The 15,396-nt window shown below is 41.4% G+C and overlaps 1 protein-coding gene across 2 annotated transcripts in view; it reads left to right on the top strand.

Annotated features, from left to right (window-relative positions):
• Nucleotides 1-2,169: 2,169 nt before the first annotated feature.
• The window catches only part of LOC308105653 (uncharacterized protein), a 14,735-nt gene continuing 1,508 nt past the window's right edge, over nt 2,170-15,396 (top strand). The window contains exons 1-11 of one of the 2 annotated variants that reach the window (XM_080456514.1): nt 2,170-2,285; nt 4,103-4,314; nt 5,991-6,146; nt 7,370-7,492; nt 8,487-8,656; nt 10,694-10,802; nt 10,972-11,073; nt 11,491-11,511; nt 14,322-14,342; nt 14,976-14,999; nt 15,169-15,213. In XM_080456514.1, the coding sequence (XP_080312640.1) occupies nt 4,251-4,314; nt 5,991-6,146; nt 7,370-7,492; nt 8,487-8,656; nt 10,694-10,802; nt 10,972-11,073; nt 11,491-11,511; nt 14,322-14,342; nt 14,976-14,999; nt 15,169-15,213 (835 nt within the window). In that variant the 5' untranslated portion in view covers nt 2,170-2,285; nt 4,103-4,250. Of the gene's footprint in view, nt 2,286-3,901; nt 4,315-5,990; nt 6,147-7,369; nt 7,493-8,486; nt 8,657-10,693; nt 10,803-10,971; nt 11,074-11,490; nt 11,512-14,321; nt 14,343-14,975; nt 15,000-15,168; nt 15,214-15,396 lie in introns of those variants that run through there. The other variant, XM_080456513.1, reaches the window with a different exon arrangement.

The following is a 15,396-nucleotide window of genomic DNA, read 5'->3' as shown; positions in this document are numbered from 1 at the left end:
ATAATTAAAAAAATCAACATAGTTTAAAACTCTGCGAGGATAACACAATAAAGTCCTATAAACTGCTATTTTTGGTGAAGACATTTGGTGAAAAAAAGCAGACCAAGTACAGAGCCAAGGTCCTATAGTTTCAATGTACAGATTATTACGGCCTGGCGAGAGAGTATGTTTTGCACCCTGTCCGTCCGTCCGTCCGTCCGTCTGTGGACAGCTAATCTCTGGCACCGTTGGCTTGATCGTAGTGAAACTGTGCAGACACACTCCCTGGACGCCAATTCAGAACCTCTGCCCCAAATTCTTCACATGGGCCTGTTATAGCGCCACCAGGAGGCCGCTTTTTGCAAAACAAATTTTTTGACAGTAGGCTACTCTTACAGATTTTGTCCAAACATCACGCGAATCGGTACAAAGTATCTTTATAGTCTTGATCAGATTCAGATTTTTCATATTCCATCCTGATTGGCTAAAAATGGCATCCAAAGTTTGCAGGAGTGCTCCATTTTGAACAAAATGCCTCAAATCATGAACACAGCATGCAATTTCCGTTACATTTTGCACGTACATTCCCACTATGCCGAAGAAGAAATGACACTTGACATTTTTCAAATCAGCCTCATGGTGGCGCTATAACAGGCCGATTCGTGTTTTTACCTATAACTGCACCGATCTGTGTAAAACTTTGTATGTGCACTCCCTAGAGGCCAAGGAAAAACCTTTGCCCTGCATTTTTCACATCTGCCTTTTATAGCGCCACCAAGAGGCCAACTTATGTAAAACACATTTTATGATATTACTTTTTATCCACATTTCACGCAAATCGGAAGACATGATCTCTATAGTCATGTGATCAAGACGGATCTGTTAGACTTTTTATATCCCATTCTCATTGGCTAAGATTGACATCTAAAGTTTGCAGGAGTGGCCTGTTTTGAACAAAATGTTGCAAATCATGAACGCAGCGTCCGATTGCGGTGAAACTTTGCACGCACATTTGCACTATGTTGATGCCACAAATGCCACCCTTTCAACATTGCCCAATTATAGCGACCCCAGGAGGCCGATTTCTTTATAGTCTTTATATAGAGTTTATATTACTCCTACAAATGTTGTCCAAACATCACACAAATCAGTACAAATGATCTCTTTAGTTAAGTGATCAAGACGGATCCGTCCGATCTGCCAGATTTTTCACATTCCAGCCTGATTGGCGAATTCCGAACATTGCTGGCCCACACTAACTAAACCTACCTGACCTGGCCCACACTAACCTACCTGACCTGACCCACACTAACCTACCTGACCTGGCCCACACTAACCTACCTGACCTGGCCCACACTAACCTACCTGACCTGGCCCACACTAACTAAACCTACCTGACCTGGCCCACACTAACCTACCTGACCTGGCCCACACTAACCTACCTGACCTGGCCCACACTAACCTACCTGACCTGGCCCACACTAACCTACCTGACCTGGCCCACACTAACCTACCTGACCTGGCCCACACTAACCTACCTGACCTGGCCCACACTAACCTACCTGACCTGGCCCACACTAACCTACCTGACCTGGCGGAGACCTGTGCTCCGAGGAGCACTTTTTCTAGTTATGTTTGATATCATATTGTTTAGACTGATGCTAGGTTAATTGTTTACCTTTGATCAGGCCTGGAATTTCGTCATTTTAGGGGCAAGGCCACTCGGCCTTTGGTGTTGTCCATGTTTTGAGGGCACAAAGGCCAAACTGAGGGCCAACGACGGCCGTGGCATTCGTGGCCTCGAATGCCCTGCCTGTGATCCTTGTTTACTGAGACACTACACTGTCTCTCTACATTCTATGTGTGTGTTTACCTTGTTTACTGTAAGACACTCTAAAGGCCTTTGCAGACAGGGTGCGTTTTTTTGCACGGAAAAAACGGACAATATAATGTTTTTAATGAACACATGGTTCTCTATGACCTCATGGTTCTCTATGACCTCATCATGCACATGCACACCGGCTCTGAATTTGCCGTGCGACAAGTGGCTGCGGGGATGCAGCCACGATTTAAAACCACTTCCTCAAACCTTAAAACTTGAGGAAGTCGAAACAGCTTTTTTAAGTTCACACGGACAAACCTTACAGTGTGCAGACACTGCAGTTATTCTGCACTGTCTGCACACTGTAAGGTTTGTCCAAAACTGTGTGTTGGACAGTAGTTAGAGTAGAGTCAGACCCGAACAGACAACAGATCAGAGAGCAACAGTCAGACCAATGTAGAACCACACAGGACAAAGAGACAAGGTGAGAAGGTAACTTTTCAACATATTTAGAAATATAGCTGTATATTTTAACGATGCATAATTTAAGTACATGACAACATATACGGTACTTCTACTACTAACTTGCACAAAGTAGGTTTATACAATTTGTTTCATTTTTGTTGGCCTTAAATGTTGCTGCTGTTCCTCTAATACCTACAGTAGAGCTAGTTTTGTTTTTGATGGTTGTTTACATCATTGGAAAGCCTTTTACATGGCCATGTTGAGATCATATAGTTTAAAATATATTGAGATTGTGTCTCTAGAACTTGAACTGAATTGTCATCCTGAAACGTTTTTAAGTGAAAAGATAAAAAGAAAACCACGAAGTGACACGTTGTAAGCTTGTAGATCTGCTATTTCTTGTAGTAACTATATATGAGCACTAGAGGGGGCGAGAGAGCACAATGTGCAAGTAGGTTGATTTAAATCAACAGTTTAGAATGATTGACAGGTGTCACTGTCATGTCTGTCAAGTTTACTTGTACTTTCGTAGGCCTATGATAGTGTTGGCCCCGCCCCCCAGTGCGTCCTGCACTTTCACCAGTATAAAAGCCTGTACTTCTCCGTATATGTACAAACAATATATATATATGAGGTGCTTACCCGGTTGCTCCAAATGTTAACTAGACATTCGGAGTCTTTGTTCACTGTATTAGTCCGTATTTTTCAATAGATATGTGTTTTAATCCCGTCTGTGACGGATTCTGTCGAAAGGTGAAAGCCGGTATTACACCCAATGCAAACAGGAAGTAAACGAGGGGGAGAAAATGGCGTTCGGCCACAGACGGGATTAAAACACATATTTATTGAAAAATGCGGACTAATACAGTAAACAAAGACTTCGCAGCGCTAGTTAACATTTGGGACAACCGGGTAATTACCTTATATATATATTTGTTTATACATGTACAGAGAAAAACGGGCTTTACTGGTGAAAGTGCAGTGACGCACTGCGGGGTGCAGGCTAGCCCTGCTCCTCTCTCTAACGCTCTGCCAGGCGCAACGCTCTGCTCATAGACAGGAATTCCACTGCAACTGTAGTAAAAATAAACAAAACCATTTCTCTACTCACCGAAACAAAGGCTGTTTTGTGTTGTTGAAAGTCTATTCTCAGAGGTGGGAAGCCTCTCAGCACCCCACCTACTCTGTAAAATACACTTTTTGGCCAGAAAAGAAAATATTATAAACGGAAGGAAAAATATGGTCAATAGAAAAATTCCATTGACCAGAACTGTAGAGGGCGCAGTGGAGCAACCAAAAACATTTTTTCCTTCCGGTGAAATATTTTATTTTCTGGCCAAAAAGTGTATTTTACAGAGAAGGTGCTGAGAGGCTTCCTACCCATAGATATATATATATATATAAACACCATATATATCTATGTTCCCACCTAGAGCAGGTCAAGACTATCGTAGCAAAACTAAGCAATAAAAGCCTGGAGATCGAGGCTAAGACTATCGTAGATACGAAAGTAAAAGACAAGACTCGATAAAATACAACATCTTGATTCAAGGCTGTCCTTGTAGTTTCTGCATATAAACACTAGAGGGGGCGAGAGAGCAACATCCTGTGCAAAGAAACTCAAGTAGTGCAATAGGATCCTTTAAATCTGATGGACACACAATGTGAACAGAGCTCACAGACTAGTGCGAGTAGTTTGATTTGAAATAGTGTCACACAGTCAACAGTTTAGATCATCACGTGTCACTGGCATGTTTCATGACACTGAGGGAACAAAGCTCTAAACTGGACTATTATTATTATTAGACTAAACTTTGGTTTTCGACATGTTTACAGTCTGTCTGTCTGTTGTTTGACAACATAACGGACATCATCATCATCATCACTTTCTAATGGATTCATAAGAAGAAGACCTTCCTCCTGCCGCCTGACCTGCTGACCCCTGGTCGTCTGTTAACCTCCTGGTTGACCTTTAAACCACAACATGACGCGGCTGACCTCTCTGCTGTGGTTCTGGTTCTGTCTCGTCGTGAGGACTGTAGCTTCTCGTAAGTTTGTTTCACTTTCTCTGGCTGTCTGTTTGTGATGTTTTGTGTGCATATAAAAGTTCTTGGTTGGTTCTTGTTGGGTCATTCTGGTTGGTTCTGGTTGGTTCTGGTTGGGTGGCCTATACGGTCAGTACTCCTACATAGAGGGAGATACAGAACAATCACGTCATCTAACTTTTTCTATGCGACCACACCCATTCTCCATTCTATATGCGGAGCCAAGACGGTCGTCTGTCATGGATGAACTTCAACCTGGTGTTTGCACTCTCTCCATTTACGGCCCGTACATCTACATAAACGTTCAGATTTCTAATATAAAGTACTTACCTCATGACCACGGATGTTACAATACTGTACGGGCCCTCAGAAGTACCTGTATCTTCCGTATTGTTCAATGAAAAGCATTTTAATCCGATCGGTGGCCATTTTCTCATAGGGTTATAACGTGTACCAACCGATAGGGTCGCGTAGTTGAAAGCATGGAGGAAATACGAAAAAATGGCCACTGATTGGATTAAAATGCTTTTTATTGAACAATACGGAAGATACGGGTACTTCTGTGGGCCCGTACATAAGTGTAACATCCGTGGCCACGAGGTAAGCACTTTATATTAGACATATGAACGTTTATGTAGATGTACGGGCTGTAAATGGAGAAAGTGCAAACACCAGGCTGAAGTTTCAGGGCAAATTTTCCACATGATTCATAATGAAGCATAGGATCAGCTAGCCTTGACACAAGACAGTCATATATTATGACAGATGACCTTCTTGTTGTGATCCAAGACTAAGGAGCAGCATACAGGTATAGGGGCTATAATAGCTATTATAACCCCTACTAGCACAGATACTTCTGGCAATACCACTCTATTTGATTCATAACACTCACACAAAATGTGTGTGACACACACACACACACACACACACACACACACACACACACACACACACACACACACACACACACACACACACACACACACACACACACACACACACACACACACACACACACACACACACTAGGTAGCCTACTCCCCTGGGACAGAACACTGGGCACTATTTATACAAAATATATATATACATCATATTTTATATTTACATATTATTTATTATAGGGGCCAAATACATATTAAGTTTTTTAAAATTACATTTAAGGTCCAATATTTCTACACATTTCTACAAAACCTGTGCTAGCCAGTCATGTTGGGATGTAGAAGAAGTTGAAGGGTAATTGTAGGTTTGATAATAATGTACAGCCAGGCCATGTTCAAATCATGTATACTTACTACTCATTACTACTACTATACTACACATTATTTACCAACATTTTCCAAAGCATACATTCATTCTTTATGTTTTACATTTTGGGGCGATAGAAAATACAGCCAATGTAATGTTTGGGTGCCCACTAGTCTAGAATGGCTGTGATATTACATACATTTAATGTATTCCAGATACAATACATGAAACATAATGTAATATCACAGCCATTGAGGGCTAGATGCCCACTTATTATAACATCAACAGAACAATAACAGACACAGACATGCTAAACTATGCAAGTATGAGCGATTCTCTTCTTTGAGTTATATACATTACTAGTATTCTGTGCATATTCTTAACATACACTTTCTGTTACAGCCTTTTGTCTTTTGCTTTGTTTGTCTTTCCAGAAGAAGAACTGTACAAGAAGGTAGGAGACAGTGTTCTCCTGAGCCCAGACATTTCCTCTGTCAAAGAGCCCATCACCTCCATAGAATGGAAACATAATGGAAACCTGGCCTTTGTGTTGGAAGGAGGGGAGAGTGAACCCTATCGTCAGTTCAAAGGTATATTGACACAATGTGTGTCTCTTTGTTTTATATAGACAGAAAAAGGTTACCTTAAGGCTTAGATTAGTGGTTAGTTATGAATAAAAACATGAAACCCTGGCTAGTAATGTTTGAGTGAGTCTTAATTACCTGAACAACTACTGTCAACATGGACTTGAGCGAGGCATTTAATAAGCACACCATAGCCCTTCTTTATACTTCACCTCCAATCAGCTCCAATCAGAACCTCTCCCTCCGCTGTATAGCTCAGAGATGAGGTTCCACATTCTCGGGTGCCTGCATGAGGCGAATATTTTCCACTATGTATGATTCTTACCCTTTTCCGCACAATGGAATCCAAAAAGTAAAGGTTGTCCCCCTGCTCTCAGATGTTTTAACATTTAGCGCTCAAGAAAATCTAACCTACAGTTTGAAACAAGCGTTTATATCGCTTTTTTAGTCGGCATGTTGTGGCATGTTTTTTAATGCAATCTTACGGAAGCAGCACTGCGCATGCAGACGGCGGTTGACTGGCCACAGGCTGACTAAATAAGTGATTTAAACGCTTGTTTCAACCCGTCGCTTAGATTTTCATGGCCGCTAAAAATGTAAACATCCGAGAGCAGGGGGCCGACCTTTACTTTTTGGGTACGATGTGAGGAAAAGGGAAAGAATCATGCATACTATAGTGGAAAATATTCACCGTTGTCGGCTCCTACAGGCACCTGAGAATGTGGGACCTCATCTCGGAGCTATACAGCGAGGGAGAGGTCCCAAATGGGGCTATAGTATACTTCACCATGAAATGGCCTAACCATGTCAATGCATTCTCCGTAACTTAACCTGGAACAAATAGATGTTTCAAAGACTCTGACCTCTAGTGACTTTCCTAGGGTGGGGTCCTTGTGCTGTTTTTCACTTCTCGCTTTTGCACTGACCGAATGGACACTTTTTTTGAAGGCATTGCACTGATAATTATTATTATTATTAGTTTTATGACGAGATACAGTGAGACACTTATGAAGCACTGACCGTAATGGACGCTTTGTTGTTGTTTTTACTTCTGTTTACCGTTGCTCTGTACTGTTGATGCTTCTTGTGTTTTTCTTTTTGCCTTGTATTGCTGTACACAACATACTTTTTATTTTTCTTACTCTTTACCTGTAACCTTAACTGCTGTGTCGCCTCTGGGCGACTCAATTCCCCCCGCGGGATAATAAAGGTATCTATTTGTCTTCCAGGGCAGGCCCTGAACGTCACAACTGCAGCGTTGACGCTCACAGGTTTGACTGGAAACTTCAGCGGCAAGTATGAAGCGGAGGTCAACGGAAAACCAGTCTACAGCACGCTCCTTAAAGTCATGTGTAAGTAGTGATGTTATGTATAAAACTATACAGCACGCTCCTTAAAGTCATGTGTAAGTAGTGATATTATGTATAGAACTATACAGCACGCTCCTTAAAGTCATGTGTAAGTAGTGATGTTATGTATAAAACTATACAGCACGCTCCTTAAAGTCATTTGTAAGTAGTGATATTATGTATAAAACTAGTTTAGGTTGATCATCTGTGGAGGTGAAATCCACTTGTATTTACTTCAGCCATTTTCAACCATACCTTCATATGATTGATGGCACCACAAGTCTCAGAGGTGGGCTTTGGACAGTTCAGAAACCTACCAGTGACATCATCAGAGGGGAATCCAAACTTTAACTGCAGTCCTTCTCTTCTATTCCTAGAAAGTTACCACGCTGAAATAGAAGCCACTGTTCTTGCATCAGTAAAACGTTTTAAATTGAATGAATCCGACTTTATGGACTACTGAAAACAACAGGTGTGAACAGACATAGACATGCATTGATGCCGGTATGATCCACCTTTAACAAGAGGATGTATAGAATCGCTGTTGGGTGGAAACCTGTGCAAAACCGTCACTTTTCAAGAAATGGAACAAACATGTTCAGAAATACTGAAAATAGCAGATCTACAAGCTCACAACGCATTGCATTGTGTCACATTGTGAGCTTGTAGATTGGCTATTTTCAAATTGTTTGTCTCTTTCTTATCTGACAATTTGGTCAATGTTTGACCAGTTCTTATAGTATAGAATGTTGTTTACTTTTGATGCAGTAATGCTCTTTTTTCCTTTCTTTCTGTTTTTAATTTTTTGGTATTTTAAAGGTCTTTAAACTGTCACTTCAGTGTCATCTGTCCCAACCCACAGGTTGAGAACCACTGGTCTACAGTACCTGTCCATCACAGGGTATTCCTACGGGGAGTTTGAAGACGTATGAAACTCCTAAAAAAAGACGTTTCTGAGAAGCATTAATTAATAACTATTCATTTATTATCCCAACAGCTCCTGTGTCAAAGCCCACAGTAACCATGAGCTGTGATGAGGGACTGACCAGCTGTGTTCTGAGCTGTGATGGAGACCGAGGACAACCAATCACAACCCAGGACCAGGTCGACTGGATGAGAGACGACAAGAAGGAGACACACTTACCAAAACAGCTTAATATTACAAAGGTACGGGCTGTGTATGGACAATAATATCACACTTGATATGTTCGAACGTCACTCGATATAACTTTTAACCAAACGCGGGTGAAACAGCCAAGGTGTCCCTGCATAAAGAGTGCACGCACGCACATGGATCGACAGACCTTGCGTATCGATTATAAACAACAATTCGTACCTCGCTTACAAAAGCTTATCAACACCATGAATTAACATTAGCTGGATGCATATGCATACCAATGATCCATTGTGTGACCTGCTAGTCTACTGTTACTAGGTAGGTAGGTGTAATAGGCTACTGGCAGTGGTGGAAAAAGTACTTAACACATCAGGTGCCAGCATTTTTTCATAACAACTTCCGTTGGGTGCCAGCATTCTCCCCATTGACTGCGCTTTGCTGTTTAAAGCTCTAGACTCCACGAGGAGCAAATCCATGTAAAAAAAAACATCCATTCATGTTGCGCGATGACCCTGGCTACAGCCTGGAACGATAACATTTCACTCGCGAGTTACAATGGGGGGGGATCGCGCATCGCGCATGACCGGTTTTCCCCACCGGAAACAGATTCGGAGATATAGGTGTTTTAAAGAAGGAAATAGACAGGAAGTGGATGGCAGCCATGTTTTTTTTCCCGGTGATCTATCTGGCCTATCCTTCTCAAGATCACAATGGGTACTCCCAGAGCTGCTCTAGCCCCGCCCGTGTGGAGAAAAACGAAAAAAACAAAAAGACATATTTCACGGTCTGGACCGTGTTCGGCACCGGACCGCTACTCTGCGCAAACACGGTTCAGACCGTGTTTGGCACCCGATGTGTTAAGTAAAAGTATCAGTACTGCAATGCAGAAATACTCACAAGCTCACAACGGGTCGCAAAGCGACGCGTTGTGAGCTTGTAGATCGGCTATTTTCAAATAGCCGAAGTATATAGGGATAAAGTGGTTAATGCGTGTTTTGTAATAATACAAATCTACAAAGTAACTAAATTGTAGTGGAGTAAAAGAACAATATTTGCCTCTGAGATGTAGTGGAATAGAAGTAAAAGTACTGAAAATTTAAGATAATCCAGTAAAGTGAAAATCCCTCAAATTTGTACTTAAGTACATGTACTTAGTTACATTCCACCACTGACTGTCAGATGTTCTGTCTGAAGCAGTCTGTTACACTACTAACTCACCATCAAGCAGCCTACACTGAATGTCACATGATGCAACAGCTGGATAAAAAGGAATAGATTATCTATCTATCAGCAGCATAAAAACGAATATTATATCTATCTATCTATCTATCTATCTATCTATCTATCTATCTATCTATCTATCTATCTATCTATCAGCAGCATAAAAAACTAATATTATTTCTACATCTGTCTGTCTGTCTGTCTGTCTGTCTATCTATCTATCTGCAGCATAAAAAACTAATATTATGTCTACATCTATCTATCTATCTGTATAAGGATAATTCCTTTTAACAGGACGTTCATGAAAGTCCTAGCGGGCTTATTTCCAATGAGGGCCTGTGAGCAATTAGGGGTTAAGCGTCTTGCTCAGGGACAAATTTCATTTCATCGACACATATGCTGGCGTGGCCTGGAATCGTACCTGGGGCAACCAGGGCCTCTGGCTCCCTAGGCGGGCTCACTAACCACTCAGCTATGGCCGCCCCATAAGCGGCCGCATAAGCGGCGTATGTAGCGTATGTAGCCTGTCTGTCTGTGAACACATTGATTAATAAGATATGATGATTCATTATATTATATAATATAATGATAATACGTGCTCCATGATCATATCTTATAAAAAATGTTATAATCATATAATATAATTAATCATCATATATGTTATTAATAATCATCAAATAATAATAATCCTAAAAACGAACACAAAAAAATTATGGTGATATATCGTCTATTGTGATATTTCTTGAAAAATATCGTGATAGTATATTTTTCAATATCGAACTCCCCTATGTCCATATGCTTTCTCCTATCATGACACACTGAACCCAAAGTGTGAAGGGCAGTTTTAACTATTGCATTGTTCCCAGGAGAGAGATGCAGACTACAAAGAGTTCAGTTGTGTTCTGGTGAACCGGGTCAGTGAGGAGAGCAGCAACCCTGTTACCAACCCTCTGAGCAAGGCAGCTCTTGCTCCTGGTGAGTTCCAGTTCAACCACTGAAACCAAACATCATATTGTAACCTTGTATCTCCATTCATTGGTTCAATATTTAATACAAACCACAGACAGAAACCTATGGGATATATTATGGGATATACTGTATGAGGCTGTTTTTAGATGAATCACTCATTGTTGTCATTGTGTAGAGAAAGCAGAGGGAGGTCCCAAATGGGTGACAGGGCTGACCGTCTTAATCTCCCTGCTAACAGTGATGATAGTGCTGGCTCTCGTACACAGAGCCAAAGCAGGTAAGGACCAAGATATCATAGTTTAGCATCTTTTATGAGTTTGTTAGTTAGTTACTTTATTAGTTTTCATTTTGTGAAAACGCTTAGTTTTAGTTTTTATTCAACAATATTCAGCAAGGTCAGAACAATTACAAAAATAGATCTACAATCTCACAATGCATCACATCGTGATTTCTTTAGTTAGTTTTAGTTAGTTTTAGTTAGTTTTAGTTAGTTTTAGTTAGTTTTAGTTAGTTTTGTAAACACACAATACAGTTTCAGTTAGAAATCCCTTTTTTATGAAGCCTTGTTTTTATTCAGTTAACTAAAACATTTTGCCAATTCTAGTTTTAGTCATTCTGTTAGTTTTAGTTAATTATAAATAATAGCCCTGGTAAGAACTAACAGGTGGTATAATGACTGTTTTCCCTCTCTTAGGCTTCTGGTTCTACGACACGGGTAAGAGAGTGTTTCTTTGGGGTGTTTCAGGTGCTATTTTATAAAGAAGTCCCTGTATGGTTCTGGTTCTTTACTGTGTTTCAGCTTAGTTTAGGCTCTTCTAATGGTTGTACTGTATACAGCACCATTTGATAAATGTGCTTTATAGTATAGGGTGACCATATTTTCAGCCCCCCCGAACCGAGACCCTTAAATGAATGCACACGTTCATGCCCGCGCACACACATTTATGCATATTGGTCCACGTGCACATGTAAAGGTCCACGTGCACATGTAAAGGCACATTACGCACCATAGTCGTCGTTTAGAGGCAACGACTGATTGACTCACATCAGCGGTGAATTCATGTTCATGTTTTCTGATTGGTTAGGGTTAGGTAAGCATGTATATGAACAGAACATGATAAACGTCTATGAAAACTACTGAAAACAACTATTATTATTTCCACTGTGGCAAAACCGGGACATTTGAGTGTTTCAGAGATATTTGTCGGGACTCCGGACAGCCAGCTTGTCTGGTCACCATTTACCTTTGACTACATGAGCCCTGGGCCTCTACTGGGCCTCTACTGGGCCTCTACTGGGCCTCTACTGGGCCTCTACTGGGCCTCTACTGGTATAGCAAGAATAGCTGATCTGCAAGCTCCATACGTGTCCCATTGCGACGCATTGTGAACTGCTATCTTGACGGCGCGCCAACAGAAACGTATAAAACCAGTCCAGACAGGCGTGCTGTCATAAGCTCATAAGCACACTTGAGCTCTGTGCGGCTGTGCTTCTCAATGTGCTTCATGTCAAGGACCCCTAAAATGATATTTATTTGGCTGCGGACCCCCCTCCCCATCTTGAAATATGTTGTGACAGGGACCCCCAGAAGAAAAGATTTGAGTTAAAAACTTTCACTTAAAAAAAAAAAACATAATATTCAAAGATTTGCACAAATTGTCACGATAAAAAAAAAAAAGCAGATCTACAAGCTCATAGTGACGTGCTATGAGCTTGTATAGCTGCTATTTTTTGAATAGCCAAAGTATAAACCCCACTTTGAGAACCCGCTTCTGCCAACTCACTGCCGTTGAAGCTGCATACCGATAGGCTAGGAGTCATGACAGGACAGGGGAGGAGTCATAGCAGGACAGGGGAGGAAACGTCTGATGATTGGTCAGATGTTGACCAACTGGTCACTGCCATAGATATAGAAACCTAGATACCTCATTGGCCTCTGCAGTTCATTGGAGCAATACCTTTGTATTGCTTCCGCCCTCAGTCGCGTGCGTCACAGAAGGGGGCGTTCAGTAGGCCTCTGATTGGCCTACCGAACACCCCCCCCCCACCCCCCCCCCCCTCTGTGACGCACGCGACTGAGGGCGGAAGCTGGTGCACGCCCGAGATACAGACGCCTCAGAGCCGGAGGAGGCGTCTACCTTTATATGTCTATGGTCACTGCAGCCTGGGTGTCTATGGTCACTGCAGCCTGGGTGTCTATGGTCACTGCAGCCTTTATATGTCTATGGTCACTTCAGCCTTTATATGTCTATGGTCACTGCAGCCTTTATATGTCTATGGTCACTGCAGCCTTTATATGTCTATGGTCACTTCAGCCTGGGTGTGTTTTATATGTCTATGGTCACTTCAGCCTGGGTGTGTTTTATATGTCTATGGTCACTGCAGCCTGGGTGTCTATGGTCACTGCAGCCTGGGTGTCTATGGTCACTGCAGCCTGGGTGTGTCTATGGTCACTGCAGCCTGGGTGTCTATGGTCACTGCAGCCTGGGTGTGTCTATGGTCACTGCAGCCTGGGTGTCTATGGTCACTGCAGCCTGGGTGTTTTATATGTCTATGGTCACTGCAGCCTGGGTGTCTATGGTCACTGCAGCCTGGGTGTCTATGGTCACTGCAGCCTGGGTGTCTATGGTCACTGCAGCCTGGGTGTGTTTATATGTCTATGGTCACTGCAGCCTGGGTGTGTTTATATGTCTATGGTCACTGCAGCCTGGGTGTGTTTATATGTCTATGGTCACTGCAGCCTGGGTGTCTATGGTCACTGCAGCCTGGGTGTCTATGGTCACTGCAGCCTGGGTGTCTATGGTCACTGCAGCCTGGGTGTCTATGGTCACTGCAGCCTGGGTGTGAGAATGTGTAGCAACCAAGGAGCCAGCCTGACATATTTACAATGAGGCCAATACGGAAGAGAGACAGTTCATATAAATGGCCAGTAGGTGGCTGCAGGTGTCAGAAAGAATATTCTCTCATTGTAAGCGGATGGGTTTTTGACAAACTTTAGACTAGATTTTCTTACCTTAATAAAAATGGTCATAAATACTATATGCTTCCAGTCGCTAGTTTAAAGTCTCCTTTCAATCATCATGATATGCGTTTTGCTAAACGATGGTCCCATTTATTCTAAAATTGACGATAAAGTAGGCTATGCTCCAGGAGGGGCGGGATGATTTGATTGACAACCTACACAACCAATAGCATTCATTTCATTCATTCATTTGATGACCGGCAGCGGTTCCGGTAGGAGACGCAAAGATTCTCCTTTGTGTCTCCTACCGGTCCGCTGGTCATCGTCATCTTAGGAATGAGACAAAAACAAAACAATGTCCATGAATCTCCATGCTGTGACTAATTGATAGAATTTAGATTTATTTTGTGTGATCTATCCCTTTAAACTAGTTAAACTGATTTTGAAGCTATATTATTAACTCATTTTGCCGGGGACCTGTGAAGGACCCCTGGGGGTCCTCGGACCTCCCTTTGAGAACCACTGCATTAACACAATAACTGCTTTATTTATTCTTTCTGCAGAATCCATGCCGTGGGAAGCAGGTCAGTAATTATAGTTTGTGGTATTATGGTAAAACAGACACAATAAAAGGTCTCTTTAACCCTAATAAGTCAAAGTAACTAAGTACATTTACTCAAGTACTGTACTCAAGTACAATTTTGAGGTATTTTTACTTTACCGGAGTATTTCCAATGTTCTGTACTTTTACTTTTACTCCACTACAATTATTTGAAAACTTCAGTTACGAGTTACTTTGTAGATTTAGATTATTATTACAAAACATACATTAACCACTTCAGCCCTATATACAGTTAGACCATTTGAAAATAGCAGATCTACAAGCTCACAATGTGTCACAATGCGACGCATTGTGAGCTTGTAGATCTGCTATTTTCAAAAGATATTTATACATTTTATACATTAGAAAACGTAGGAAATGGGACATTCTGCATACTGAGTACTTTGTACTTCAAGTATATTTTGATACCAATACTTTTGTAATTTTACTCAAGTAAATTTTGATTACTGGACTTTAACTTCTACATTGCAGTATTGATACTTTTATTTAAGTAAAACATTGGAGTACGTTTTACACCTCTGGTCTTCAGTAATGGTAACAGATTAGAACAGTGTGATCCTGTTCAAGTGTTTGTCCTGTTTTCTTGTCATTCTAGACTTCTGGCGAAGATCAGAGACGGGTAAGTTTCAGCCATAATGCCTTTTATAGATCTTTATTTGTACTTTTATCCAGCATTTGTCATTCATGCTGTAAACACCACAGTACTGTATGTCCTCCTCTCTCTCTCTCTCTCTCTCTCTCTCTCTCTCTCTCTCTCTCTCTCTCTCTCTCTCTCTCTCTCTCCTCAGCGGGGGCAGATCAAGCTGCTAATGGCAGAGCCTCATCAAATGCAGGCAAGTATTTAACTCACTCACTGCCAGAATAAAACATTGTCTAATAGAATAAAACATTGTCTAGTAGAATAAAACATTGTCTAGTAGAATAAAACATTGTCTAATAGAATAAAACATTGTCTAATAGAATAAAACATTTTCTAATAGAATAAAACATTGTCTAATAGAATAAAACATTGTCTA

This window comes from Gymnoscopelus braueri, assembly GCF_963280865.1.
Source record: "Gymnoscopelus braueri genome assembly, chromosome: 18".
Lineage (NCBI taxonomy): Eukaryota > Metazoa > Chordata > Actinopteri > Myctophiformes > Myctophidae > Gymnoscopelus > Gymnoscopelus braueri.
This window is presented reverse-complemented; position numbering and strand designations above follow the sequence as displayed.